Raw genomic sequence first — 27947 nt, 5'->3', positions numbered from 1 at the left:
TCACGTCGTGCAGCCTACTTAAACGTCGTTCTGTGCTGCATATACTCATATTTTATGCTACATACTCAAAAATAAAATCCATTTAAGAATATCACCGCCTTAGGGATGGCAGTGCACTTTGAAAAAGACAAGTCTCTATATTAGAACGGTTCGATGCAAAATTAGAAATGAGTGGTTATAATTGGAGAGCCTCTTTGAATTTCTTCCAGCTCATAACGTAGCCACCTCGAGCCAAGAAAACGAGATGGCACAACCACCAAGGTGAGGAGCACAGCAGTCACAGAGTTCCGCTTTTTTTTTACTCCCAGCTCACATTAGCAGCGTTTGGCTGAGTCTGCGCACGCTCGTGTGCGTGTGCGCGAGGGTTCCCCCGGACTGCACGTGCGCGCACAAAGTTGTAAAGTGGCTCGCGTTGGGCTTTTCAGTTTTTTATCCTTCCAATGAACCGAGTCCGCGAGAGGAGGGAGGGTACAAGAGAGAGGGACAGAGAGAGAGAGAGAGAGAGAGAGAGAGAGAGAGAGAGAGAGAGAGAGAGAGAGAGAGAGAGAGAGAGAGAGAGAGAGAGAGAGAGAGAGAGAGAGAGGCTGTTTTTGTAGCTTCCGGCTTCAGACTCGCAGACACGCAACGCTTTACCACTAACAAGGAGGTGTCGAGCAACGCATGTCAACAGACATCTGCCCGAAAACTGTCCATCCTCGGGGCGGACTGCGAAGAGGCTTTCGCTCGGCGGGTGTCCTGGAGACTTGGAAGCTTTCTCGGAAGCAACTAGATGCTCGTGGAAGATAAGGAAGTTTTGATAGCGTCTCCTTTTCTCCAGAGGTACTTTTTTTTCTTTTTTTTGTTGAAGAAACCCGGCTGCGTCGAACAAAGTTCGCCTGCGACAGAGACCCAAACCTCACAGGAGGAGCAGAAGAAGAAGACGTTGCTGCGGCTCATATCTCATAGACGGAGTAGGCGCATCCTCGGGGAAACATAGCTCGCTGTTGGTGTCTGTCTGTGATATTACTCAGACTAATAGAAGTGTCCCGGAGGTTGCCTTGAAGTGGATGCGACGGGTCTTGAGGTAAGATAACGCCGGCACCTCTATTAGAACAGATCCACGTTGCTGGGTGTTGCGTATTACACTTTAATAGCAGCGCCCGGGCAGAGTGGAAGGGTAGCGGCGAAAGTTGTGAGGATGACAGGCCGAGACATCCTTTAAGTGATTGGAGAAGTCAAACTATGTGAGGAATTCCTAAGTGTACGTGTCCTTATACAAATATGACCTAAGATGAATTGTCTCTTTGAGACCCCCCTTGTGAAGGAATGTTGGCTTGTTTATTAGGATTTGTGTTTTTGTGTATTCCACACTCATTTCCAGTCATAACTTAGAACGCAGGTAAGTTTTGTAATCGTGCATCCCAAACTGAAACACCGTAGCCTGTCTTCTTCATTCCTCATCTAAACCATTTGAATGCACGTTTTACCTGCATCAGAGTTTGAAAAGTGAGCCCAGGGCAAAAGATTTTGACGTTTGTTGGGCTTGAGTTATGGCTTCTTATGTGACCAGAGCCAGAAGTGGCGATGGGAACCCAGTGCCTGCATCAAAGTATTGTAAGATGATTAGTTGCATCACTTTAGATATTATTTATATAGCTGTAACTAAGTTATTTTCATTTAATAATCTAAAGATAAAGCCCCATAACCAGCTTGTTTTGACGAGACCAAACGTCCAAAACGTTTGATTTACCAGATTATTTTTTTTGAAAAGATTGGACTGGCAAATATTTTCCAAAAGTCTGATTTTGTAGATTAGCTGAGCAACAGCCTAATTGCTTAATACCTTACTATAAACTGCATAAGTGGTGGCACACCTGGCTGCTTTGTGAATGATTTTATCTCAAGGCCCTTGCTCGGTCTTTTAACCCTGAACTGTTGGCGAGATGTGAGAAGGCTGAGCTGAGGCGGATTTTGGACATTACCTGTCCTGGAAAATGGGACATCCGTTTGTTTGCTGACGCTCCTGGAAGTTTGTGGAAATTGTAAATCTGCTGCTTAGTCCAGCGGGACAAACATGTCCATGTGATGCTGGCAGAGAAATAACGTGAAAATCGAATTTGCCTTAACTTAGTGTCCCTCAGCGACCTAACATACCCAGAGATGCAAGAGGAAATAAGATTTTAAAAGTCCAAACAGCATGGAAAACTCTTCCTGTAATATATCATCTCGTGGATGTGGTTCACAGGCTCATAATATTGTAGATATTGTACAATTCCACGGAGCAGCCATCATCACGGCCCTCTCTAAAACTCGCCTCATCGCATTTCTCTTCAGCCAGCTGTCTGTAGGCTATTGCCCACTTGTGTAGGCAAGTGGACGGTGTGAGTGTACACGCAGTCCCACTCAATCTGACAAATTAGGCCGTGCCGAGGCAAAGACAACACTCTGAAGTGCTTTAAGTGCACAAACGCCAGCCTCGGTGCGACAGTGTTTGTTACAAGTTTGATCGGTCTCCGTGCAAAAGGGAGCACGTTTCTCAGTGGACGCAAAGGTCGACAGATCAGAAGGGTTTAAAGGAACGGGGAGGATAACTGTTTGCTTCTCGGTTGCTCCTCTGCAGATGTGATAAGTGTATGCGTTCGATAACTTGATGGGCAACCTTTAATGGGTGGTGGTGGGGAGGGTGGAGAGAGCTGGGTACAGACGAGGATGAAAGAAGCAAAACAAGCGTGGTCATAGATATTCAAACTTCTCTGCTTTTTTTTGGTCATTTCAAATACATTCCCTTTTTATGGGGCCGGTGTCACGCATTTGAGGTCCTCTAATCTGTTTTGAAGCACCTCAAGTGAGCGATGGACCAGTCGGGACAGGTTTTTTTTTTCCATTCGCATTTGCTCCAGTCCCTGTGGGGGAGTTGGATCTTTGGGTGAGCACAAGAGTATCGAGCACTGTCCTGCGGGGCAAAGAGGGAGAAAAAAAAGTTTCAGCCAACCATGTGTAGCGCATAGTGTGAAAATGGTTCCCGGTGCCCAGTGCTGCTTCATTACTCTCTGTGCGTTGCTTTAAGAGAAAGTAACGCCACTACTTCTGCATGAGAGATTCGGAATAGACCACCGAACCAAAATAGCCCGTAAACACCTCTCTTTCCATCCAGCTCGCTCGGCCCGTTTCCTCCCTCTTTCCCTCCCAAACTTCCCTCATCTTTCTGCGGGCTTTTGTGTCGTTTTCACAGGAACTTTGTGGACGCTCCCACCACACGAACAGAGCAAAGCGATTATGCAGAGTGTGGAAAAGAAAAAGCAGCGAACCGGTAATTTGGTCTCCCAGTTGAGTGCCGGGGAGGCTATTCAGAATGTTTTCTGTCTCTGACTCCCTAGTAAGGAAATCCCATGTTTACCCCATGCTTCACGAGCTGATGAGCTTCTTTTGGAATTGAAAAACATGTCGAGGTGATGTCTTGCAGCGCAGCACATGACATGAATACTGATACGCTTCAGTAAGCCGAACAAATGGACTGTAAGAGACTCTAAAAGCACTTGATCTGCTGACATAAGGGCTTCTTTTGGTCATGTCGAGTGTTCTGAAAAGTAAAGAGCAGCACACGAGCTATTAAAGCTATCAGAGGAATTGCTCAGTATTTACCCTCAGTTGTCTCCAACTCTTCTTTAAGATGGTCACTGAGCAAAAACAAAAAGCAGTTGCCTGTTTTCAGGGATGATTGTCCACAGCTCTGCACAGCAGGAATGGCTGTAAGGCAACCGACTCTTCATAATCAATCAAATCATGTCTGAACATGTGGGCATTGCTGATATTTGAGAATTTGGTTCTGGAGTGTGACCAAGCTGAGGCATAATCTGCTAAACATGCATCTTAAACATGCAAAATAAGACGTTATTTTTCTGCAAGCCTTGCCCATCGAATATCAGTCGTCAGCTGCCGCTGCATGGGCGAAATGTATTTGCATTGCTTATTTCACTGCCGGACATGATACGCCAACCTGTCATTAAACATTTGAACTTATCCGCGGACGGGAACGTAAGCTGTGTTACGAGCGCGAGCACCCATCTGGCATGCTCTGAAAACCGAAAGGTTCTCCTTCTCTGGCCCTCTGGCCCGCGTTGTTTCAGAAGCGATAAGAAAAAAACAAAAAAAGGCCTGTTTTAGCTTCAGAGGGCCGTTTTCCGACAAGATAAGAAGCCCTTTGCCCTTTCTTTGATGATCCCGAGACATCAGATGTTGATAATGCACGTGACAATGTGCCTGTGACACCACGCGTCTTTATCTGCGTCACTTCGTCACAAAGAGATTCCACAAGTGGGGTGTAGGCTCCTCTCTTCCATTCTCCACCATTCTTCTCTTTCTTTGTGTTTAACTCTGCTTTTTTTTTCTTGGCATGTCCTTCTCCACCTCCAGGCTCTCTTCCCCCTCATCTTCCTCTGCATGCTCACCATTCTGCCCTTGTCAGTGTTCCTCCCTCATTTCCCGAAGGAAACTGTTTTACCCTGAGGTTTATTTCTTATCCTAAGAGAAAAGAGAGCAGAGTGTGATGCTGCAGGAGCGAGGCTGACCTTTGGACATCGAGCAGCAGCTTCCTACAGGAACATTGAGAAAATTTAGCGTACTTACAGGTTTGATACAGTTTAGCGTGTAATCCTGTAAAGAAGTTTATGGCTATGTGAAATGTTTTACGTGCTCATTTCTTTGGGCTATGTATCCCCCCCATCTAAGTTTCTTTCTTATCACTTCCTCTTTTGATGTTTTCAGTTTGTTTTCTCCCAGCTCAAACAGTTTAATTCATGTTATTACTAGCAGTCCTACATGAATAATCTTTTTGTCCAGGACGCAGTCTGGAATGGTTTCTAAGGAAAGGGAAATCTGACTTGATTTATGTTTTCCTTGCCGGGAAAGGTTTTTATTTAGTTACTTCTTGAATAATGTTTTTTTTTTTTTCATCTTTCAGACTTGCTTCAGTTTATGGTCATTACAAAACTGGAGACAGTACTGCATGATGGGAACTCTTCTTGTCCCTTTCTGTTTTTCCTTGCAGTCTGAAGCTGCTGCTGCTGCACTGAAACCCTGAAAGCTGTTCTGTAGACCTTCCTGCAGCTTCAGGGGTGATTGTCAGATGTGTACCCAGCACTCAAAGCCCCTGGCCTGGCCGCGGGGATGGCAGCCTCTGCCTTGAACCTGAGCGGCCTTGGAGTCATGAACAGGTACATTTTTGTCCTTTGCTGTTGAGGAACTGCGAGGATTTTTGCAACGTGATTGCATTCTTGAAACTTGTTTGGGCACTATGGTTTGTTCTATCTGCCAAGGTGTCAGACCAGAATGGCGAGATTGCTTTTAATTTCTAATCCTTGACGGAGACGTGACCTTCATTAATGCTCATGTCGGTGTGAAACAACTCTTTGAATGCCACACTGATTCTGAATTTAGGACATATTTATGTTTGAGTTGTGATTCCCTTTTTTATGTTAACTAACCAACAATCTCCACCTTTCTTCTCTGCAGCAGTAATCAGTTTCACACCCAGCCAGGCTCTTCCAGCACCACCAGAACCAACTCAGTGGCCCGGCCTGTGCTACCCGTTCCAGATCGTAGCACCTACTGTCAGTCACTGGGTGGAGGTGTCTACAGCCCAACAAGCCCCACGGTAGGCTGAGAGAGCTCAGTCTGAAAACGCTCATGTGTTTCCCGAAAGTTAATCTCCCGGAACACCAAATAGTACATGTCACTAACTTGCAAGCAACGGTTGTCGTGTTACCTTCATTCCTTTGTTCGTGCTCCGGCAGTGAAACTCTTTTCTGCTCGTGCTTCTGTTTCACTGCTTTGAAGCTCTTCTGTGACACCGTAGTTTCCACTTGTGGCTTCAGTGGCCACTGTTAAGTCTCTCATAAAGAAATGTACAAAAGAAAAAGGGGAAATAATAAAAGGAAATATAGATAGGCATTTCTATTTAACTCCATTGCCCCTCAACACTTGCTTGATGTAGAAAGATAGATTTTAGATGGAGTGATGAGTGAAGCAGTGTGATTGGACCGAACACACTGTTGTGCGTTTCTCTAGGCAGTGCCTTCAATAGTCATAACTAAACAATTACAAGAAACATAAATAACTGCTCTTCTTCTATGTAACTCTGTTTTGTAGAAATGATTAATTTTGATGGGTTTTCTTCCCTCAGACAAGCCCCCAATCTCAGGGACAGACTTTTGTCTTCCCCACTCCGTCCTTGCTCTGCCCGAGCCCTACACTTCGCACTCGCTCCACAAGTCCGCGAAGCCCCGAGCGCTTAGGAGTCAATGTTGGCCAGCGCGTCCGGCGCCTGAGCGGTGAGGAGAGCGGGGAAAGAGACGGGCAGGCGGAGACTGGGGGGGAGAGGCGAGAGGACAGGAGACGCCAGGCACAGCTGCTGCAGATCCACCGAGAGCTGCAGAACGTTGAGGTGACTTCGCATGCGTTCTCGTCCACGGCTCGCTCCACATCTGCGAACGAAGGACTTGCTTTTTATTTTGACTTGTAGTGATAATGTCAGAAAGAGCAGCTCTCGTGCTGATATACGGCAGCTGATGCAACATTCAGCAAATGGGGAGAATGGTAAAGCACATGTGCTTGGGCTCTCACAGTTCTCAGCTGTTTATCTGTTGTGCTTTTTGTGGAAGGAAAGCTGGAAAGAATAACTATCTTATTAATTTGCAAGACCATATCTTTGCCGGAAATATAGGTTTAAATGGTGTTAAATTTGAGATTGTTTGCAATTAGAATGAAAAAAGTGAGTAAGGAATATAGGAATATATGCCATTACTCAAAAATGTAAATGTTTCACAAAAGTATTCAGTGGAAAACCCTTCACACACTGCGATCCTTCATATCGTCACACAACGAATCTGTAGCATGCAAACAACTCAGACAAGGCTATGGCAAATGCAAGCCAGGACGTGGCCTTTTTCCAGGGTTTAATTTGGATATTTTAAAATGTTTTTGCTATCTTTTCCTGTCGGTTTCTCTCTCACATCAGTTAGAGTTCTGCTGGTGTGCACACACCTGTGAATATGAAACAAAAACCCCAACAACATCACAAGTAAACTTTCCTTCGGTTATACCAACCTGTAGCCAAACTGTAGCTGCAATTAGACCCCCATTCTCTTGTCTCTTTCAGGTCAGAGGGAAAGTGGGCATTTTCGAGGCACACATTTCTGGGATTCGTGCCCAGGTACTTAATAGTGAGCTCCAGCGCAGCCCTCGGTCCTCCAGACGAGCAACAAGTCAAACCCCATCGCATCCCAGCCAAGAAAACACAGATCTTGAAAACCCAATGACCCACCCACAAGAGACTAAAGTTCCCTCTGTTATCCAAAATGGCAGAGAACTGGAGGAGGTAAAGCCAGAAGGAGAAAGGAGAGGAGGGCAGGACGAAGGTGAGAGGGTCGGCGGTGCTACTAAAACAAACGTGGAGAACAGGACACTGACTGATCAGAATGACTGCCGCTCAGAAACAGCAGCACAAACTCCTTGTGATGACGGACTATTTGTTTGGAGCTTCCGTGGTACATCAGAAAAAGATGTAGCAACAGATGGAGAGATAAAGGAGGGACAAGTACTGAGAGAAAGGGGGGAGGAAAAAGATCGAGGGGAGGTAGGAAGCCAGTTGAGTGCGGGAGACGAAAAAGAACGGACAGAGAAAAAAATGACGGCTGAGAAAGACAACCGGTGGTGTCCGGACGTGCTGCTCCAGCCAGAGGGAAACGGGTTGGGCATTAACTGCGAAAGTACTGCTTTACCTCTGACACAAAACAGCGTGGGCTCCTCGTATTTGCTGGACATTGATGATCACACCTCCAACCATTCTCCCTCCATCCCTGCAGTCATCATAACTGACCACGGTTTGGAGAGTACACTTCAAACTACTGGAGACCCGGGCTCAGACCAAAGACTCTCCTGCTCCCCGAGCCCCGGTTCTAGTCCTGTTCCCAACTCCTCCACCCGGTCTCTCAGGAAGCTGTCGTCCTCCTCCGCCTCCTCGGCTGGCTTCTCTTCTTCTTGGGAGGAGTCGGAGGAGGATATTTCCAGCGATACGGAGAAGGGAGAACATCTCCTCAACCCTGCACTTCTCAGATCTCAACAGAAGGCAGTAAGTAGCCCTGAAATGTGAGCATGTGCTTGAGTGTGCGCCTGTAGCTGCTTGTGATTACTTGATTCGGCGATAAGTAACCGTGAATGCAAATGCTTAACAGCGGCGACTGTGATAAAAACTCTCAAGTATGAGTTATGTGGTTATGTTTATGAAAGTTCATGTGCTGACCCCACAGTTGGAGGACAGAGTTAGCTAGCACATAGCAACTACAAAACATCTTTTTACTGCACACCCTAGATTTGGCCACAAACAGAAAGTCGTAGGAGTTGTTGGTCGGCTGACTTCCACGCCACAGACCCCGAGTTTAATGCCACACAGTCCAACCCGAACCAACTGTATGGGGTTGGTTCGGGTTAGTTATAGATATATCATTAGATTCACACGGTTACTCTTTGTGGTTTGCAGTTCCTGTCATGTCACATGGAAGCTGCTGTGGATAGAACAGCAGCCCGGGAGTATGTTGCCACCTTACGGTTTCTAACTATGGATTTAGACAAACGTTTATGTGACGTGTCTTTTGGAGACTGTGCTCCACATGAAGGTGCCTTCTTTCTTGTCAGAGTTGTCGTCTGATGATCAGAGCTTGAAAATCTGCATCTTATACAAGGGGCTATGTTTCCCACTGAAAAGCTGTTGGTCTTTTATTTTGGGATGTAGCGTGTTGAGGGGGAAATTGATCTGTAAAAGAATAAGAAGATAAACTAGGGAATATCAAAACAAAACAAAAAGAAGAGCAGTATAAAGCATTTTAATTCATTTGTGTATAGATTTGCATTTTCATTTTTTACCCCAAAATGGTCTTATTTATAGCTCTTCTTCAGAGCTCCAGAGCTTTTGAATTTCGTTTCCACCCTCCCAGTCAGTCCTCACCTTTTCATCAAGCGTTTACTGTGAGCCACTCGAGTTTTAAACCACAGTTTGCATCCTCCCCCTCATCTCATGAGCCAATCAGATTTGAGCATGAGTCCTCGGCTTCCTCTTCATAAACGCCGTCGTGTGTGAAGTTTAGGTCGCCTGCCACTTATTTGATCCCAACTGCTCGTCAAAATCTGCTAATGAACACATTTGAGGCTAATAATGAGCCATCGTATAAAATCTACAAGGTCTACAATTTTTGATAAAGGGCTCCACTGCACTTTGGGTGTAACACTAAATTCTGTAACCCACCACATTCTGCTACACAAGTAATGATTTAATAAGCTGGCTCACTCCCTTTTAGACGTAATAGATTGGATGTAATTGAGTATTACAGTTTAAACACTGTAATTAAAACTTGATTTAGATTTTCGGTGTAGCAGCATTCTCAGTGACCCGTCAAATTCTGTGACCCCAAACAGGATGTATAGTTGTAAACTCTGCCTCACACAAGCTGGAAGAAGCTTTGAATTTAGGCTTTGTGCATGTAACATGAAAGATCTGATTTTTGCACTTCCAGTGTGCATTATCTTACCACCATTCAAATGTGTGTGACAGATGAAGTAGTCCAAGTTCATACGGAGGAAGCGGACGGCTCATGCTCACAGCCAATTGGCTCAGGGGACGGAGGGGGGTTAAAACTTGAACACGGTGGAAAAGAAGATTATCTTGAAGATTATCTTGAAATAACAATGCAATGACAAATTTAGAAAAATAAACAAACTGGTGAAAGATAAAGAAAAACAGAGAAATGAAAATAAGGGAATGACATGATAGAAAAAGGAATAAATGCAAAAATAATTTTAAGATTTGTACATATATACATATATATGATAAAAGAAATGTATTATGTAATTTGTGTTTATGTTTTTAAATGTATTTATTCGTTATTTTAATTCACAATATGTCCATATCGTTTATTGATTCATTTTTTGTGCATTTTTCCCTATTTATGTTCTTATTCTTTTACAAATACGTTTTTTTTTTCTAGTTGCCTTCTATTTATGCCCCCCGCGTTCATAGCCACGCTGTTGACGGCGAGTTGTACCGTCACCCAGTCGGCTGGAAATATCTCAAGATTAGTTGTTGGGTTTTTTTTGTTTTTTAGAGGAAGAATCTGAACAAATCTGTTGATCCTCTGACCACATATGCACCGTCTGAGAGGTCTCGACAAGTATTCATCGGATTACCATACATCTTAAACTTATATTCCTCTTGTTCTTCATTTGAATTTGTGTCCAAACTAAAGGCGCTCTGCAGCCTCAGCCACATATGATGAATATACAGGTGTGTTGGTGAGCTAATATGCTAAAGTGGGCATATTGAATCTGCAGCTGCGACAGTGCAGCTATATTGGGATTCAAAACCCTGGAAAGAGTTTGTCTCAACTTGCATTTTTTTTTCTTCCCCCACCTCAGATCTTCCTCAGGTTACAAGGCACGTAATAAAAGTTCACGGCGTGACGATGACATTTTAAACAGGACTGTACCGACTGTGGAGTGACAGAAAGAAACACGTATTATTTAAGAAAGGATTGCTCATCGTAGCGACGTAGCATTCAGGTGTGGCAGGAAGATTAGGTTGTGCACGCAGGAAGGCAAAGGAGCTCCTCTTTTGGTAAACTAGTTTCAGAAGCCCCCCTTTTGCTGTGCACCTCACCGGTGTGTCTGGATGTGCCCGTGCATGTTTCTGCGTGCTCCTGTGTCAAACTGGCCTGATTTCTCTGCCTGAGTAATTTTTTTAAATTGACAGTAACAAGGCTTGCTCTGTGCCCCGACCTGTGCATGCGCAGAGTTTTTTTTTTTTTTTTTTTTTTAAGCATGTTTGGAATAGTGAGAGAGAGAGAGGGAGACATCATAGAAAAATAGAGAAAGTAGGAGAACATACACACAGGTTTTGCCTGCATTTGGATGCATTTCAAATACAAAGCTGAAGCCTGTTTGGGTACAAAGTGTGTGTGTGTGTTTGTGTAGGTGTAGGTGGGTGTTTTTTATTTGTGCAGCCCAAGAAAGTTCACGAGGCCATTTCACTTCTGCTTTGAAATTGTTACAAGTTAACGAAGGATTATTTACCAGATTTTAAAGTTGTTGTTGTTGTTGTTGTTGTTTTTCTCACTGTCTGCCAATCTCACAAGGGTGTTTTTTTTTGTTAATATTTTTACATATTTTCTACAACGACCCCACCCAAAACCAACATCCTTGCTCTCCTTTGCGAGCTATTTGTTTAAATGAATTTGGCTGATGGATTTGAATGGTGTTTGTATTACTCTTTGCATATTTCCGCTCATTGTTTTGACAAAGACACAGAGTCAGAGGCTCCTGCTGGAATCTGCAAGCAACCGGACGACACTTTATAGTTCATAATAAAATAAAGTCCCCCATTACAGCTCATAGATGTCAGACGTGTGGCTGATTCGGCCTCTTGCCTGTAGCCCGTCACGGTTCCCGATTTGCACTTTAAGGAAACCCGACGTATGTGTGCAGGAGGCAAAAGCGCAGAAACACATAAAGCATGCTTGCTTGTGTGGGAGGTATGTGGGAGAAAGGAGAGGGACAGAGAGAGGAGGAGTGAGAGTAAGAAAGAAAGAACAACAGAGTTAAACTGGCAGAGAAACTGACAAGAAAAAAGGCTGCACAATGTGTAACATATACATGCTGTTTTCAGCTGACAGCAGAGGACATGCGTTTTTATCGTTTACAAGACCGATTAGTAAAAGGACAAAGAAAACTCCTTTTACACTAAAATACACTTGAAGATGTAGGAAATGCACACGTGCTGCTGTAGCCATACACACTCCACTCCAAGGTGACAGAAACGTGTTAAAGAGAATGGAAATTTGATTGCACGCTCAGTGAAAAAAGTACTGATACAAATGCAGGACGAGCACATTAATCAGAGTTACGAGTTCACGCTGCATCACTGGAAATGCAGTTGCTTTGTTGACAGCTGACATCATAATAGCTTTAATTAGGACCTTCTTCTGAATTGCTCGCCAGAGTAAGTGTGATATTTTCATCCTTTCCTTTTCACACACCTGCTTTGTTGTGGCCGTTTGCTTTTAGATGATATCGACTCGTTTTTTTATCTGCTGGAGGCTGATGCTCGAACAGAGCCATATAAAGACACTGCTTGGCAGATCTCTTGGCTGTTGGGCTTCTCTCCAAAGTTTGAGGGCACATACGTATGTGCTGGCAGCGTCTTCCAGTTCTCATAATTTTTCAGCTGAAGGACACCTGTTATAGATTGGCATCGGTATCTTCTTTTTTTTTCTTTTCTTGTTTTCCTTCCCAAAGATTTCAGTTGAGGTCTGTGGAGTTAGAGATGAAGAGTGCCAGCAGGAGAGCTGCGCCTTTGGCGAGATGACAGATGTCAGTGGCTGCAATTGTTTTTCTGTGGCAAGCGCAGTCTGGCAACAGAACATCAACCCTTGGAACGCTAATTTAGTGTCCAGAAGTGACACCTCGATGCCTTTATGCTGCGTTCCTGCTGGTTGGTTTGCACAACTCCCGACAGGAACCACAGTGCGAAGGGTTTCATGCGCTGAGATACGTCACTCGCCCCTTTCACATTTCGGCTGCAAATAAAAAAGAAAGTATATGAAAAGGCCTTTAGTCTTGCAGACTACACAAGACGCCGTCTTTACTACATTACGCACCCTATTACTGAAGCTCGATGGTGGATTAACCTAAACTAAAAACTGACCACGAAATCATGTGATCACCGTGAGCATTTCCCTGGTTTACACTGCACCTCTGACTGTTATAAAAGTACAGTTGGTGGGGATGGCACCACAAGCCAAAACATTGGTTTAACAAAATGCCGTCATACTAAAGTGCATAAAAGACTTGGAAATACAAGCGGTTAATAACTAGTATCTTGGATAAGAACAGTTAGGGGCATGTTCAACCTGTACAAACAAGTGTTTGAGCTAATGAAACTGAATGGCGTCATTCCTTTCATTCGACAGTAAGCCGGTCTATCCGTTATCACCTGCAGAAAACAAATCCCCATCCTGATTTCGATAATCCAGTAAGTATTTTTCTTTTTGCATCCAACCTTGTTTGTGCTTCTCAAAATCGAAGATCTCCTTTATCCATCCCCATGAAGTTTTTGTCATTGCTGGGACTCAGAGAAAACTCCTGCGTCACGTCTCAGCTTTTCTGCACATTAAAGCTCGCTAAGTAGAAGCTATGGGAAGGAAAACAAAACAAAAAAAAGAAGTGGGGCTTGAGTTGTGAAACTCACTTACCACTCTGTAAGTGATTCACTTATGAATGCTGTCTGTAGTTTATGTAAGTTGGCATGCTTGGCATTTTTGGACAATAAAAAAAGAAACTTCACTTGCTGAAACGATCATGCGCCGAATAAATAAGCAGATCAATTATATAAACAGACGCGTCTCACGGAAAAACAACTACACCCCTACTACCACAACTGCAAACAGTAGAACATATGCTTTTATTGACACACCCTCTGTACACATCTCTCTGCAGAGTTGGCTTGTTGAATGCACTGTACACGCTGTGCATACAGAAGCCGTCGGTGTTTGGCTCACATCCTTTTTATTTGTTTCTCCAAAAAGGGGGTCACATGTTGACCTGAACTTTAATAATCAGAAACCCAGCTTCCCATTAGCCTCAACTCCATTACCCCCCCCCCCCAAAAAAAAAAAAAAAAAAGAAAAGAGAAGAGATCTGGTGGACGGCATCCGACTAAAACCCGACTTTACTGTAGGTCCAACACTGTAGCTCAACTGGATCAGCACGGAATATCACCACACACACAAACACCACACACTCACACACACACTGTGTTTGTTCTGCAGTGGAAAAATCTTAACCACCACGGCGGCAAGTTGCTTAGCAACCTTGTGACGTCAAACCGAGTTTCCCTCTCACAGCTGTACAGTGTGTATGTGTGTTTGTGTGTGTGTGGGTGTGTGTGTATAACCCTTGTTTGTGTGGGTGGGTGTGTGTTGCAGTGCCTTCTTAGTTTAGCGTACGAAGGGGAACACCGGTCAATTCTTTATTTGGTGTTTTTTATTGAGCTCGTCAGCATGCATGTGCATGTTCGTGTTGACCCAGGCACGCAGGACGCTCTGCTCTTACTGGCTCTGACATTTTGGCCGAAAGTGTCGCCAGTTTTGGATCTGCTGCTCGGGGGAAACCCTTCTGGCTCTGACACATGATCGCAAAAAAAAAAAAAAAAAGGGACGTAGAGTGCATCTCATACACTGGCTGGAAATCAGCGGGTTCAATGAGGAGGATTTGCAAAGTGACCACGCTTTTAGAAGCCAGTTAGTGAGCATGCACAGAAACCCCCAAACAAGCCTTCTTGTTTGGTTTAATTCAGAGTCAGGTCTAGATCAAAAAGTCAGATATGGTTTTTAAATGTTCCATCGTGACCTCAATTTGGAAACTGTGACTGCAGTATTTAGTTACAACGTAACCGAACAGCAGCCGCACCGCAAACATCTAACTCTCGTTTTGTCTTTGAGTTGTCCCTTTTTTCTCACCTCACTGGAGCTGTCACTTTTGCAAAGGCTGTTGTTCCACTGGCCAACCTTGGTTACTTAGAGAGTTATCATGCTCTCCCCAAGCACATTGTTTCGCCTGCATCACCCTCTGTGCAGTCTCTGTGTTTGATTGTGATGCTTGTGTGTGTGTGTGTGTGTGTGTGTGTGTGTGTGTGTGTGTGTGTGTGCGTGTGTGCGTGTGTGTGTGTGTGTGTATGTGTGTGTGTGTGTGTGTGTGTGTTTGCCTCTCAGTCTAAACTTTGCAGACTCAGACAGTTGCAGTATTTCTATCTGTAAGGGGACCTTGTGGTAAGAGATATCAGCCTTGTTATTTCCTCCGTGACTCTCCGCTGAAAACATCAGCATGCATCAGTGTTTCCCTTGCTTCTGCACATCACACATTTGTAACCCAGAGTTACCCTTTGGCCCGCGTTTGTTTTTATTTTTCAACGCCCTTCTTTTTCTAATCTCTCCATGCAAATGGGCGATATGGGGTTGCCCTTCTGTACGTAACCCGACTGTTTTTTGTCTTTTACAAGAAAGCATCAGATTTCCTCGTGTCTGTACGTTTTTTTTTGTGACGACAACCATTTGAATACAGCATCTGAAAAGTTTCTGACGCATGCGTTGAGATACATGATGCAGTTTTCTAGAGATGATCATTTGGGGGCCAATAAATACCCTCCATCTCAGTGACTCTGTTTTTCACGCCGCTCTATCTGTTGTTTACAGATGGCAAAGCCTTTTTTCTATCTTTTTTTTGTTTGTAGTCAGCGGCGGATGTGGAAAATACTGTCGCTGAGGCAAGCGGCAACCCCCCCCACTTCCTGTCTACAAGAAGTTCCTTCGCTTACAATTTCCTCTCTCTGTCTCTCTCTCTCTCTCTCTCTCAATGGAAACTTTACTGTTTTTCCTGCTTTCTTCTTGTCATCCAGTTGGTCTGGAGACAGAGATAGGAGTGACACACGCCGAGGCAGAGAAAAATGTGGGAAAGAAAGAGGATGAACTGGAGGGGAGCTCTAGGCGGAGATGGATGGTGAACTTTTCCTTTCATTTCCAAAAAGCAAAACGAGGTTCTTTGACGACATCTAGAAACGTGCAAACGAACACGCAAGACCCGTTTTTCAGGAATCGTTTCCCACAGGAGACATTCATTCCTTCCTGTGGGGGTGTGATGATTAACATTTTTGCACTTTGTAAAACACTGACACGCTGATATGAGAGAGAGCATGAAAACAGAGATACTGACACATTAAGTCAAGGTTCCACATGTTTAATAACTGTTTGCTGTTTGCATTTTTAAGATGTGGGTGGGGATCATGCCACATGATCCCTCGGATTGAGTTGAGAAACGGTCGTCTTGTGTAGATAAGTGTAGATAACTTTGAATGAGAGTGTATAGAATTTGGAACATTGAACCTCAATGGTCTAACACAACTAAGTTACCTCAGCATCCCATCTTTATAGCTCAGTCCTGTCGGATAAGTCAACTAACATTCGGTACATGAGCTGGAAAAGTTGGCTGATGTGGTCCACTAGAGATTTTCCTCAATGAAAAAGATGGTAAAATCTCCCGCTTAATGTTTACAGAGACAGCTTAGACTGTCCTTTTCTGCTTTGTTATTTACTGCACATCAAATAGTCTTATTTTAAGCTGTCATTTGATGGACACTTCTCTTCACTTTTTTCAGTAAAGGATTAAGTACTAAAGCGTAGATAAATGATCGCTTTCTCTCAAGTTGAACAAAAGGCGAGCTTCCCCTGCTGTCTTCGAAGTGATCGGGATTCACAAGCTTGTGCAAATTCCCACATAGAGACTGTCTGGATGTGTTGATGCGCATGTTTAGTTTACTTTGTTCAAATTCAGGTGTACTTTGTGGCCCAGCGACAGGCTGCACTGCAGCAGCTTCAGTAGCTTACAATAGATCATGTGGGAACTGCTGGTTCGGATGCTTCGCTTTTTTCATTTTAGCCAGTGTTGCAACTTTCATCACGACCTTTCTACGTCACACGATCACATTAAACACATCAGGTTTTAGCTTTTGATGCCTTTCAAAAAGTATGCAACACAAGTACAAATAAAAAACTGAACAAACTTCAAGGTTATATAAGCTCATCCACTAAATCGTTACAGTTTCTGAGTAGTGTGTACTCTGTCTCTCTCCCTCTTAGGCACATTAAACTCCACCTGAGACCTATGTGGAAATTTGCATCCCTATATCGTGTTTACCCGCTGTTTTGCCAATCAAATGACCCTCAATTGCTCATTCCTGCACACATACAGACGCTCAAGCATGAATCTTGTGGAGGGCAGAAAGAGAAGTCAGAGGTGCTGGATTTTTTGACAGAGAGAGGGACAGACGTCGGGCAGCTCATCATTTTCCGCTGGTTTGTCCGGCTGACTGAAAGCCGATTGGTCATGATGTGGTCCACATGGCTGTGCGCGGTTTGGAGTGTTGTTGTGTCAGTCGGAGCCATCTTTATCATTGCCATCATCCACCTCCGCAGCAGCCGCCCTCAGGTACCTTCGCCTAAGTAGGAGGTTTTACTTTTATTTCAGTCAGGACTCACATCTACAGCCTTAGAAAGCTTTTATAGCAGGATTTAATTCTTGTTTAGTCAAGTATGACAGCCCTATTCCAGGAAGATTTTATTGAGCTGCATTTTAGCTGATAGTACTCTTTTATAGTTGACATCTTTAGTTTTTTTTTTTTTTTGAAGTGCAGACTTCCTCCTCTCCCGTCTTCACCGTGCTTTTAATGTCTCCAGTTTCTAAATCCACACGCTGTGACAATATCTGTTATAACTCACACCTGAGGCAGCGCAGGCTCTTACCCTCCACAGCTCACACACCAGCTTTCGGTGGGCAGCACGGCGGAGAGATGGCTTTCTGAGCTGACAGAGAAAGCGCAGGCGCAGGCTACTTACCGAGCTGCAGCCCGATACATTTCCTTTTGTTTTCGCTAACTGGCTGAAAATGGTGGAAAAAATTAGAAAAGGGGAGCACGTTCTCTTCTGAGACCCTACAAGCCGTAATCACTGTCACATTTCTTCGAAACACAAGAAAAAAACAGATTTTTGCTTTTTTCCGCTCTGTTGTTTCAACTCGAGATTTAGTTACACGTGAAACGCAGAATGTGCAAGTATTTTTCAGCAACACAAGGATATTTCCTGCCTCCAGGCCAGAATCTTGCTTCAGCATTCTGTTTGTATATCAGCCAAAGCACAACAATCTGCGGAATGATCTCAAAATCTTTTTCTTTTGCTGAGTCTTGCCTCCAACGTATGTTAGACGATGCACAAGTTTAGGCTTTATGCCCATTTCAGCTGCCCCTCACTTTTAAACATTTTCCATCATGCAGTTGACTGTGTGTGTCTTTTACCCTCTGAAGAAGGTGAGTTCTTTTCTCAACCCTCCACTGGTGCAGGGAAGAAAATCACCCTCACTGCCTCCGACCGACTGAAAGTTGTGTGCATGCATGCATCTAACCATAGATAGTCATGATATCAGCTGATGAATTTTCATCAGGTCCAGATTATGTGACACGGGTTAAATGTCTCCTTCTATGGTGCTCTCCTCCCTTATCTTATTCCCCCTTCTCCTTACTTCTGCTCTTCTTCTACCCACACGTTATTTGTAGACATAATATTATTTCCCCTGCTGTTTGCGGACCAGAGGAAATTTTCTGCAAGTGAGATCATCTTTAACAATGAAGCATCAGTTCCTGTATTACAAGACATCTAAGGGGAAAGGTTGTGTGCCCTTTTCCCACATCAAAAACATCCTTAAAAGTTCGGTATTTTTCTTATTTCTAGTGCTGCTGCGTCCACTGGTTCCTCCGTCTCAGTGTTGTACAGCCAAGCATTGTTTGAACCCACAGAAAAAGACGTGGAATTTTTCCATCTGATGTAATGCTTCTGGCATTAAAAACTCTCCAAGATTTCAGTGCTTCTTACGATGTCATCAGCCGTGGCTTCAGTGAGGTGCTACGAGCGGTGAAATGAGCACATAATGAATTTGAAACTGGCAGGACAGTTAAAAAGAATAACAGCACGCGAGGAAGCTTATAGTGACTTTTAAAAGGACAGTACTGATAAAGCGGCATTTTTTCTTTGCATTTTACATAATAAAGTATTAAATAAATATTAACACAACTGTTGGAGGAAAGTCTGTCCATCACAAAGGCCAGAGAGCTGGAGAAAAAACAAAGAACTGGACTTGGATCAGAGGAAAAAAACAGTTTATGTTGAAACAACAACGCTGTGTGTGTATGTGTCTGTTTGTGGCAGGACTCCACAGTTCAGCGTGTCCTTGCCAGGGACTGGGAGAGCCTTTGGTGAACCGCTGTGTCTATTTGTGTGTGATGGTGTGTTTGTGTGTGTGCGTGTGCGTGTGTGTGTGTGTGGGTCACCAGGGGAAACCCCGGCTCAGTGCTCCAGAGTTTAGTTAAAATGTTATAAAACAACCAAAGAAAAGAAGAGAGTGAGAGTGTAGGAGAACCAGGCAGCTCCCCAGGGTCAGGGATACCCAACTGTGTGTGTGTGTGTGTGTGTGTTTGTGTGTTTGTGTGTGTGTGTGTGTATCTGTTTTAAAGGCTTGTTGTGCTTGTGGCCATTAAAGAAAGCAGTAAAGAGAAGTAGATAAGCCAAAAGGCTCAGAGGAGAACAGAAACTAGAGGTTTTTTTTCTTTATTTACTTCAGCAGCTGTAGCTCTTTCATCATCACAAGTTCCACCTTCGGAAAACAAATATTAGTGTGACACTGACCCATGAATCATACAGTCAGCCGGGTTTAAACAGCTGAAAGGGCGGAAGCTACTTCACTTAAACAAACAATTGCGCAAAAGTTGTCACGCCAGACTATTATTGTAAACTGTTTTGTGAATAGTTTACAGAGTCAAAGATTGCCTGATTTCCAAAAGGCACGGAGTTAATTATTGTTATTATTTCTTTAATATTCTGTGCAATCTCGTCTTTGTGCTCTGATTTGGGGCATTTTCGCTCATTCTTCGTCCACAAGGGTTCCAGTTTCTCGAGACCCCTGAGCCATCTTCCACTTCCTGGCGTACTCCAGGAGGTCCATGGTGAATTTTGAGGTCTGTTTTGCTACAGAGGCCATCTTCTCTCAGAACCATGTGATGTTTGTTTCCAGCCTTTGCTGCCGATTAATCAAATCTATTCTTGCCTGGACAAGAGTAGAGCTGCTTGCTCTACTGATATAGTCATTATATTGTATCTCTGACTTGTATCTACTTTATGATTAAATCATTTCCAGAAGGGCCATCTGCACACGCATCAGATAGACTAATTCTAGCAAACAAAACCACCGTGACTTGCTAGAAAATGTATTGACTTTTCATCCTGTGAGTGAAGGTAATGGGGGTTCATTGGACTATGCAGTCAGCAACAAGCGGCTCTCAGCAGCACCCACATCAACGAAAGGTTTTCTTTGTCTTCCAGACCTTATCTTGACCTCCACCATTCCAGTTAACTGACATTCTTTTAAGCTTCACTGTGTGATATCTTAAATCTTTAAAAGATATTTTTCTTGTGGCGAGACAGGGGTATGATGACACTCTTGTGTGAGGATGCAGTTGTGGGTTGTGTGGCAGGACCCAGATGCATATTTATATGTGTGAGTTTCTACCGTGCAGCACGAAATAGACCAAATTCTTCGGCTACAAATCCCTCAACACGCCGATGAATAAGATCAGAGACCGAGAGAGAGCTTTACTTTTCCCAATAAAGCCAACTCTAGTTTGGTTTGTTAGGTTTGCTGTTGTTTGCTGCTGAGATTCAGCTTTGAAATTTGCATAGCTTGGACTCTCCACATGTAAATGAGCCAAAAGCCCAAGCAAGCCAGTTACGGTCTGACATCTTAATAAAAGTGATACTATAGGCCTGAATCCCCAATTATTATTAGAAAAATAATACACTATCCTTATACAGTACATCTTCTCTCCAGTTAACAACTCAAAGAAATAAGAATTTAGACATTTTGCATAGTAGTTATGGTGCCTCGTGTCGTGTCATCGATGTGAGGTGATCACTGTGTTTTTGTCTGTGTGCATTTGTAGCAAAAGTCTTGGAAGAAGATAAAGAACATGGTCCACTGGTCACCGTTTGTCATGTCCTTCAAGAAGAAATATCCCTGGATTCAACTGGCAGGACATGCAGGTACACACACTTACACCCATCACATGCACGGTAACAACGACAAAAAAAAAGCCTTCCCCGGTGACACGGAAAAGGGTTTTATGGCTCGAGCTAACAGCTGTGACCCATAAAGTTAGCGGTGTGGTTGATTGGGGTCGATTTCTACCGAGCAGCTTCCGTCAGTCGTGCTCTTCCTTTCTATTCTGAGCCAACGCTGTGATGAGACTTGATGATGGCAATTAGGGTGAGAATTTTAATGATGAAGAACACACACACGTAGACTTTTTTTTCTTTTCTTCTGGGAAACATCCAGCCTTGCCTTATTTGAGTAGGCTTCAGATGGATTTCTAAGTTGACTCCAGAGTTCTTTCTGCAGCTGCTTCACAGTGAAACTTTGTCTTTTTACAGGGAGTTTCAAGGCGGGAGCGAACGGCCGCATATTAAAAGTAAGACACCCGTCACCAGCAGTCATGTCGTCTTCGTTTCAATCCATTCCATCTTTAGGAAGCTTCCACGTTTCTTTGATACTGAGTCGGTGTAGCCAACATCATAAAAACAGCATTTGTTAATGACGCCTTTCAGAAACACTGTGAATGTGAGCAGCGCTGTTTGTCCCTCCTGATGAGGGACGTGCTTCGCCCATACGTCCCGGGTTACCATGGAGACGTGGAAAAGGATGGCCAAAAATACAACCAGATGGAGGATCTGCTGGCTGAGTTTGACTTCCCATGTGTGATGGACTGTAAGATGGGAATAAGGTGAGAGAACGCACATAACGACGTGATGTCAATGAAAACCTTCAAGAAAATGATTATATGTCATGTGCTCTGACAGTTACAGTTAGCCGTTCGTTTTAATTCAGTAAATTGTCTCACTGTTCTCGTTTTTTTAGCTGGACAAACCTGTTTGAATGATTCTGACATTCAGGTGCTGCTTTGGAGAGAACGATGCGATTACTGTTATCTTGAGAAAAACGAGACCCCTGCTACAAATGTCGAGTTGGAAATGCTCTCCTAAAGGGTGTTCACAAGCTGTGTGATGCTATTTGAAAGGAAGCACTTTCTCATCATCTTCTCTTTCACCCTCCCTGCTCATCTCTGCCTCCTACTTGTCACGTCTCTCACCTACGCTGTCGTCTCCTCTGTTACCGTCACCACCCGCCAATGGCGTGTTCCTCACACTCCAGGACCTACCTGGAGGAGGAGCTGACCAAAGCGCGTAAGAAGCCCTCTCCGAGGCCCGACATGTATCAGAAAATGATCGAGGTCGATCCCAAGGCGCCCACGTCAGAGGAGAACGACAAGAAGGCGGTGACCAAACCGAGATACATGCAGTGGAGGGAGACCATAAGCTCAACAGCTACCCTGGGATTCAGGATAGAGGGAGTCAAGGTAGGACTCACAAAGAATAAAGCTGCATGTGCAGGCTTCCTTCCCTCTTTTCTTCCAGTCTTCTGCTGTGTGGGTGTTTTAGGGGCATGATCTAACTTCCTGTTTTGCCCAGAAACTTCCTCTGAGGTACATGTGTGTGCACGAGGCCTGTCAGTGGCAGCTAAATAGGCCTCGACATACGGTCCTGACATGGAACGCACACTCACAAATCTCTTTGTCTCTTTGAGGGTCACGGCTATATAAGGACATTCACAGCCTCCCGGTGGGTCCGTTGCCATGACGCTGAAGGCTATCCCCAGGAGCAGAGATGTGTGCTTGGAGAATATTGTGTGGATTTTTTAGTTCATGTTCCCTTCGTTGGGAACCTCAACATGTGTCTATGTCTGTAGCTGCTGTATTTTCCTGTAATATATGTGGAAATCATGGCTTAATCGGGTATGATGTCTGTGACAGAGAGAGAGAGAGACAGAAAGACTCCTCCACTCAGACTTGAACCATAAAGGGAAAAAAAGTTTTCTCTCTAAATAGTACCTTGTTGCCTGGCAGCGAGCAGAATGAGAAAAGCTCATTTATTCCACACACTGAACCACCAAACTGGGTGACCATCGCCATGTATTACTGCGACTGAAGCTTAGCAACACGTAATACTACTTCCTACCACATTCCTGATGTTAAAAGGGAATGATAGCTTTAAGATGCCCTCTTTGCTTGATTTTAATAGTTGATCATTTGAGTGTTTTAAACTTTTTTTCCTTCGATTCCACAATGTTCTACAAGGACATAACTAAGACCTCTTGCTACCAGCGCTCCAGAGACAGACCTGTGCATTGTGTTTAGATGCCAGGACACTAAAGAATAGACTGCAAAGGCTGAAACGGTTATTGGACTTGATGAGTTGATTGACAGAAAAGCCATTCTGGGAAATGTAAAGTTAGGTTGCTTTTAAAGTAGTTATTGTGTTGATGTTCAGGTCAGGATCACAGAATCAAAAGACCCTGCCCTCCTTTAAGGCTAGATCTCTAAAAATATCTCTCCTTGCCTGTTTCCTTTTCTCCTCACATTGTTCTGCATTTCTTGTCCATCCTCTCCTTTGTCCCCTCTCCTTCCCACCTCCCCCCTGCTTCTTTTAAACTCTTATAGCCCTTGAAGCTGTTGTTACTTAAGCTGAAAAAAACAACAACATAAGGCTCCTTACATGCATTGTCACACTATATGTTTCTACTGCAAATGAACCTCCAAAGAAGCTCTCACACAGACAGTTGTGCCGCTAATGTCCCTTTCATCTCCGTTGCAGAAGGAGGACGGGACGGTGAACAGAGACTTTAAAAAGACAAAGACAAGAGAGCAAGTCACTGCTGCCTTCCATGACTTTGTAAAAGGAAATAAGGACATTCTGGTGAGTGTGTTTGTAGTTTACCGCCTTTGCGTGTCGGTAAGAGTAACTTTTGTGTGAGAACAACGCAAGAGGAGTGGAATTGAAAGTTGAACTGTTTTACTAACCTTATCGGAAACACACACACACACAGTCATCACTGTAGAGGACATTAGATTGACATTATGAGCTTTAGTTTCATTTCCCAGAGACTTCGCCTTTACACTAACTATAAAGACTGAGAGCTAACAGCAACCTTAAGACACCTTACACTGATATCTAATGATTTTGGGTCCCACAGAATGACCCCGCAATATAAAAAATGCAAGCACGTTTGGTTTTTTTTGCATCACAACTAAATCACAGAACATGGAGTGAAAGCCTGCTTGTGTTTTTTTTTTTACAGAACTGTTATTTATCAAGGCTAAAAGAAGTCAGAGACACTCTGGAGACCTCCTCGTTCTTCAAAACCCACGAGGTAAACTCCCACTCTCAGCCATGAAAACACTCACCTGCTCCGCTGGATTGTAATCTAACACAAAAGATCCCAAATGGGACTGTTGTTCACGAGAAAAAAAAAACATATGCACGCAGGTAACACTATTTTATATTTTGGAATATGTTAACTCCAGCGGGGTGCAAGGTTATTATTTTTGTTTGTTTTGATTTGTCGCTTCCTTTTTTTTTCTTCTTTTCTTTTCTTTGTCTTGCCACATCATAGCTCAAATACCTCATCTGACGGAATGTAAAGTAGGTGCACATCATGTAGAAGCACGCCTTTGAGCTGGATCTTATTAATATCTGTTGTGTGCTGTCAGTTGATTGTGTATTACAGCAAGTTCTATATGTTCTATCATTCGGCCCAATATAGGCCCAATGTTCCTTTTCTCAGAGGGTCTTACAGCTTTCCATCCTCTACATGCTGCACATTCTTTAAACCGGTGAATTAGTTCACTCTTAATAGCACTGTAGCTCCCTGTTTTAAGGTGGCGTGCAGAATAAGTCAGGGACAGCAGTTCTGTCACAGACGTAGCGCATCTCGTCATGGCGATCGGATCTCGGCAGCCTGACCACACATCACACATTCTGTTTAACACTCTCGGGCTCCTGCAAACAGCCGTATGTGAAATTGATGTCACGAAGCAGGAAGTGAGCTAATGTTTCGAAAATACACAAACGGGCGGTGTTTTAGTAATTGTTTCCTCTTCTCTCATTCATCCTGCCTTTGTGTGTGTCCGTGCAGGTGATCGGCAGCTCCTTGTTATTCGTTCACGACAGTAAGGGACGGGCCAGGGTCTGGATGATCGACTTTGGGAAAACCACGCCTCTTCCCGACGGGGAGGAACTGACCCACCGAGCATTGTGGGTCGAGGGAAACAGAGAAGACGGCTACCTTTTTGGACTTGATAGTTTGTTGGACATCATTTCATCAATGGGGAACTCTGAAACCTAAAGTCGGAGGCTTTTTAAATCCAAGGGAACATTTGGACACACAACCACTTCCACTCATTCTTCATTTCTCCGGGGAACACGTCGCACTTCCTCGAGGACTCCTTTGAACTCCTGTTGGAAGCTGCATCATCTTAAACCAGTGCATGGCTGGATCCATTCATAGAGTCGCCACAGGAAGAGTCGCCACAGACAAGTGGAACTTTAACAATAGCCCAGTTCCTCATAAATCTGTCACCCCTGAGTTTTTGTGCCGTGATGTCGATGTAAAAAATGTCCATCTGTTACGCCCATAATTCCTACAACACAACCTTTTATGAAAGGCATTCACCATTCAAAACCAAAAATCACGGGCCCCAAATTGAAGACTGTGGATATTTCATGCTACTCTACTGTAAATCAATCCCATGTAAAAGCCCGGAACCAACAACGCTTTGGCTAGTCTTTCATGACTCACTGGAGCCCGGTCATGATTCTGCCTGTTTTCAGCAGTAGTTTCAGGCGTGTGTAGTCGCCTCGTGAGACTTAAAGACGAATGCAAGGGTGTTTAGGACCGAAACATGTCGTCTTGTTAGATCACGTCACTCTGTTTGCACGGAAAACGATTCGGTCCCGTTCTTAGCCGGTGTTGGCCTTGCATGGAGTTTGTTTATAATTAAAGCATAAATAGATGGAATATCACCAGAATTATTGACTTTTTGCGTATGTTGGGAATCGACACTTTCAAAAAGGAACATCACACTTTAAATCTTCAACACGTCAGCACTTAAACTGTTCTGTTTTTCTTTTTTAAAGATGCCATGATGAATATTTTTTTTTTCTATCCCAAAGTGGCAATCTCAAAGATTTCCGCCCCGATTTATCCGGCTACATCTCTATTTATAGGCCACTTGGCGATATCCAGGCGACGGATTCTTATATTCAAGCCTTTTGGTTCTGTCGGTCAGAATGCGGATGAGTTTTAAACAGCTGATAAAAAGCCTCAGCAGAGGTGGCAGGATTACATTTCGGTGAATGAATTGAGCCCTTTTTGCGGCTCTGTGTGATTGGCCAATACTACAGCGACTACACACAGACCACAAATGGAAACTTTGTAACTCTGCAAAACCTTTGATACCAAAATGTTAACTGGGTCATGGTACTGGCGACTTGCAGTTATGCAATGCTTTCGTTAGCGGGCAATAGGCTCAATCACTTTTGTTTTACCTCCTTGGGTGATAGATCGTGATTCAGAGACATATTTAAATGAAAATCTTCCCAGATCGCCACTTTAAATTCCTCGACTTCCTCGACCACAGTTAAACTTTTTGGTTTGTTTTTTTTCTTCATAACAAAACTGAATTTTTTGTCTGTTTGGACATAATTTGAACACCTTGCCTATTTCTTTGAAAATATGCACTTATTACACTTTTTTTTTTTAATTTTGTGTTAGAAGTTGTACATTTAAGTGTGTCTTCACTAATCAGACTTAAGCTGTTCGGAAAGAGAAAAAGTAGGCAGTCGGCTGTGTTTTGTTTTTTTCCCACTTCAGTTTTACCGCTCACATTCGGAGCCGTAGGCTGGAGATTAGATGCTGTACTTGCTTCACAGTAGCCGTCAAACGGGCAGAGTTGGAGGAGGGGAGGAGAAGACAAGAACCCTTCTCGTTCCGCATGTAACATACCCGCAGCATCCACCGTGCTTTTGCTGTCCAACACTCAACACATTTGTCCCACGTTCTTGGGATCGCTCACGCTGTACAGTAACATTTATTTTGTTCCGCTTTTTTCTTCTTCTGGTAACATTATTGTTGTGAAATCCCGTGGAACACTTACAGCCATGAACAATCTTATTTAAGCTACACAGTGCCTTGACATTACAAAGCCAAGTCAGACAACTGAAAATATGTTTTTTTTTGTTTGTTTTTTTAAACGTTACGACTTATTCTAATTCTAGTCCTAAATGTGGGGTTTTTTTGTGTTTAGTCTAACAAGTGGGTGCATGTTTATTAGCCTCTCTACTGTTTGGTCTTAATTTGTAGTCTGCTCTGCTTCTATTTAAACCATATTATCGTTTGTTTTAGTTCACTGGACGCTGTGACGTTTTTTAATTCTGGGTTGCTGGCTCGTTCCGTCCTCAAGCACGTGTTACGATATGAGTGACAGTCAAACTGTGGGACGCCCTACATTCAAGCAAGAGGATATTCGGAAAGAAGACGTTAATGTTGTCCAGCCAAGTGAAGCCATTTACGTGGAATGGAAATACTGGTTATTTAAATGGTCCCTGCGCAGAGAAGGGGAGAAATGTATCATAATGTAACAGGTTCTTGGTGAGCAATAAAAACTAAACTGTGTAGTTTCACTCTGTCGTTCATTTAAAAGGCCATGGCTTTCACAGTTGAAGTCTGCTGTGACAGTAAATGAGGAAACAACTGCAGCTTAATGCAAGGAGATGGATACTACCATTGTATGTGTACGCTAAATACAAAGCATTCACTAGTAAATGTGGAATATATGCTCACTATTCCTTTAAATCCCCTTCACCTATCCTTTATACTCTTCATTATGCACTTTTGATCTATCCATCTATCTATCTATCTATCTATCTATCTATCTATCTATCTATCTATCTATCTATCTATCTGTTTTTCTTGACAAAGCCCTCAGTGACCCCAACAAACTGCTGCTGCTCGTTGCCCGCATTAATTGCTGTGTTTGCATGAGGGTTATTTGCCATTCAAATCACACCTGTCCACAACAGCAGCAGCATCCGGAACTAGTGGGAAAGAAAAGACTTGATTCATGAGAGGTTCTCCACAGAGGAACTGTAGAGATTTGACTGTTTTTTGTTGTGAGCGCCGGGCCAAAAGGGTCAACCATTAAGGGCCCAAAAGTTGTTGTTTTTTTCCCTCACTCCATGGACACTGATTGATATTTTTTTTTTTTTGCCCCTGTTGCCTTTAGTTATCTACCAAGAGTTAATCAGCTGAGCTGCCTTTTTTTTTTTTTTTTTGGTATTTGGAAAAGATTCAGTTTTTCCTCATATAGGAATCGTATGCTG

The 27947-nt window shown here is 43.6% G+C and overlaps 1 protein-coding gene across 2 annotated transcripts; it reads left to right on the top strand.

Moving 5' to 3' along the window:
• Positions 1 to 588: 588 nt before the first annotated feature.
• itpkb (inositol-trisphosphate 3-kinase B) lies at positions 589 to 27248 on the top strand. Of its 2 annotated transcripts, none has more exons than XM_075458471.1 (12): positions 589 to 1063; positions 5027 to 5192; positions 5494 to 5632; positions 6161 to 6421; positions 7136 to 8107; positions 20618 to 20717; positions 21105 to 21142; positions 21279 to 21454; positions 21883 to 22087; positions 23382 to 23483; positions 23866 to 23937; positions 24703 to 27248. In XM_075458471.1, exons 2-12 carry the CDS (start codon positions 5146 to 5148, stop codon positions 24910 to 24912), a joined length of 2322 nt encoding a protein of 773 aa, XP_075314586.1. In that variant the 5' UTR covers positions 589 to 1063; positions 5027 to 5145; the 3' UTR covers positions 24913 to 27248. The 2 variants fall into 2 exon arrangements, with proteins under 2 accessions (XP_075314586.1, XP_075314585.1); XM_075458470.1 differs by having other exon boundaries at positions 5491 to 5632.
• Positions 27249 to 27947: the final 699 nt, after the last annotated feature.

This window comes from Odontesthes bonariensis, chromosome 24 (genome assembly GCF_027942865.1).
Source record: "Odontesthes bonariensis isolate fOdoBon6 chromosome 24, fOdoBon6.hap1, whole genome shotgun sequence".
Lineage (NCBI taxonomy): Eukaryota > Metazoa > Chordata > Actinopteri > Atheriniformes > Atherinopsidae > Odontesthes > Odontesthes bonariensis.
This window is presented reverse-complemented; position numbering and strand designations above follow the sequence as displayed.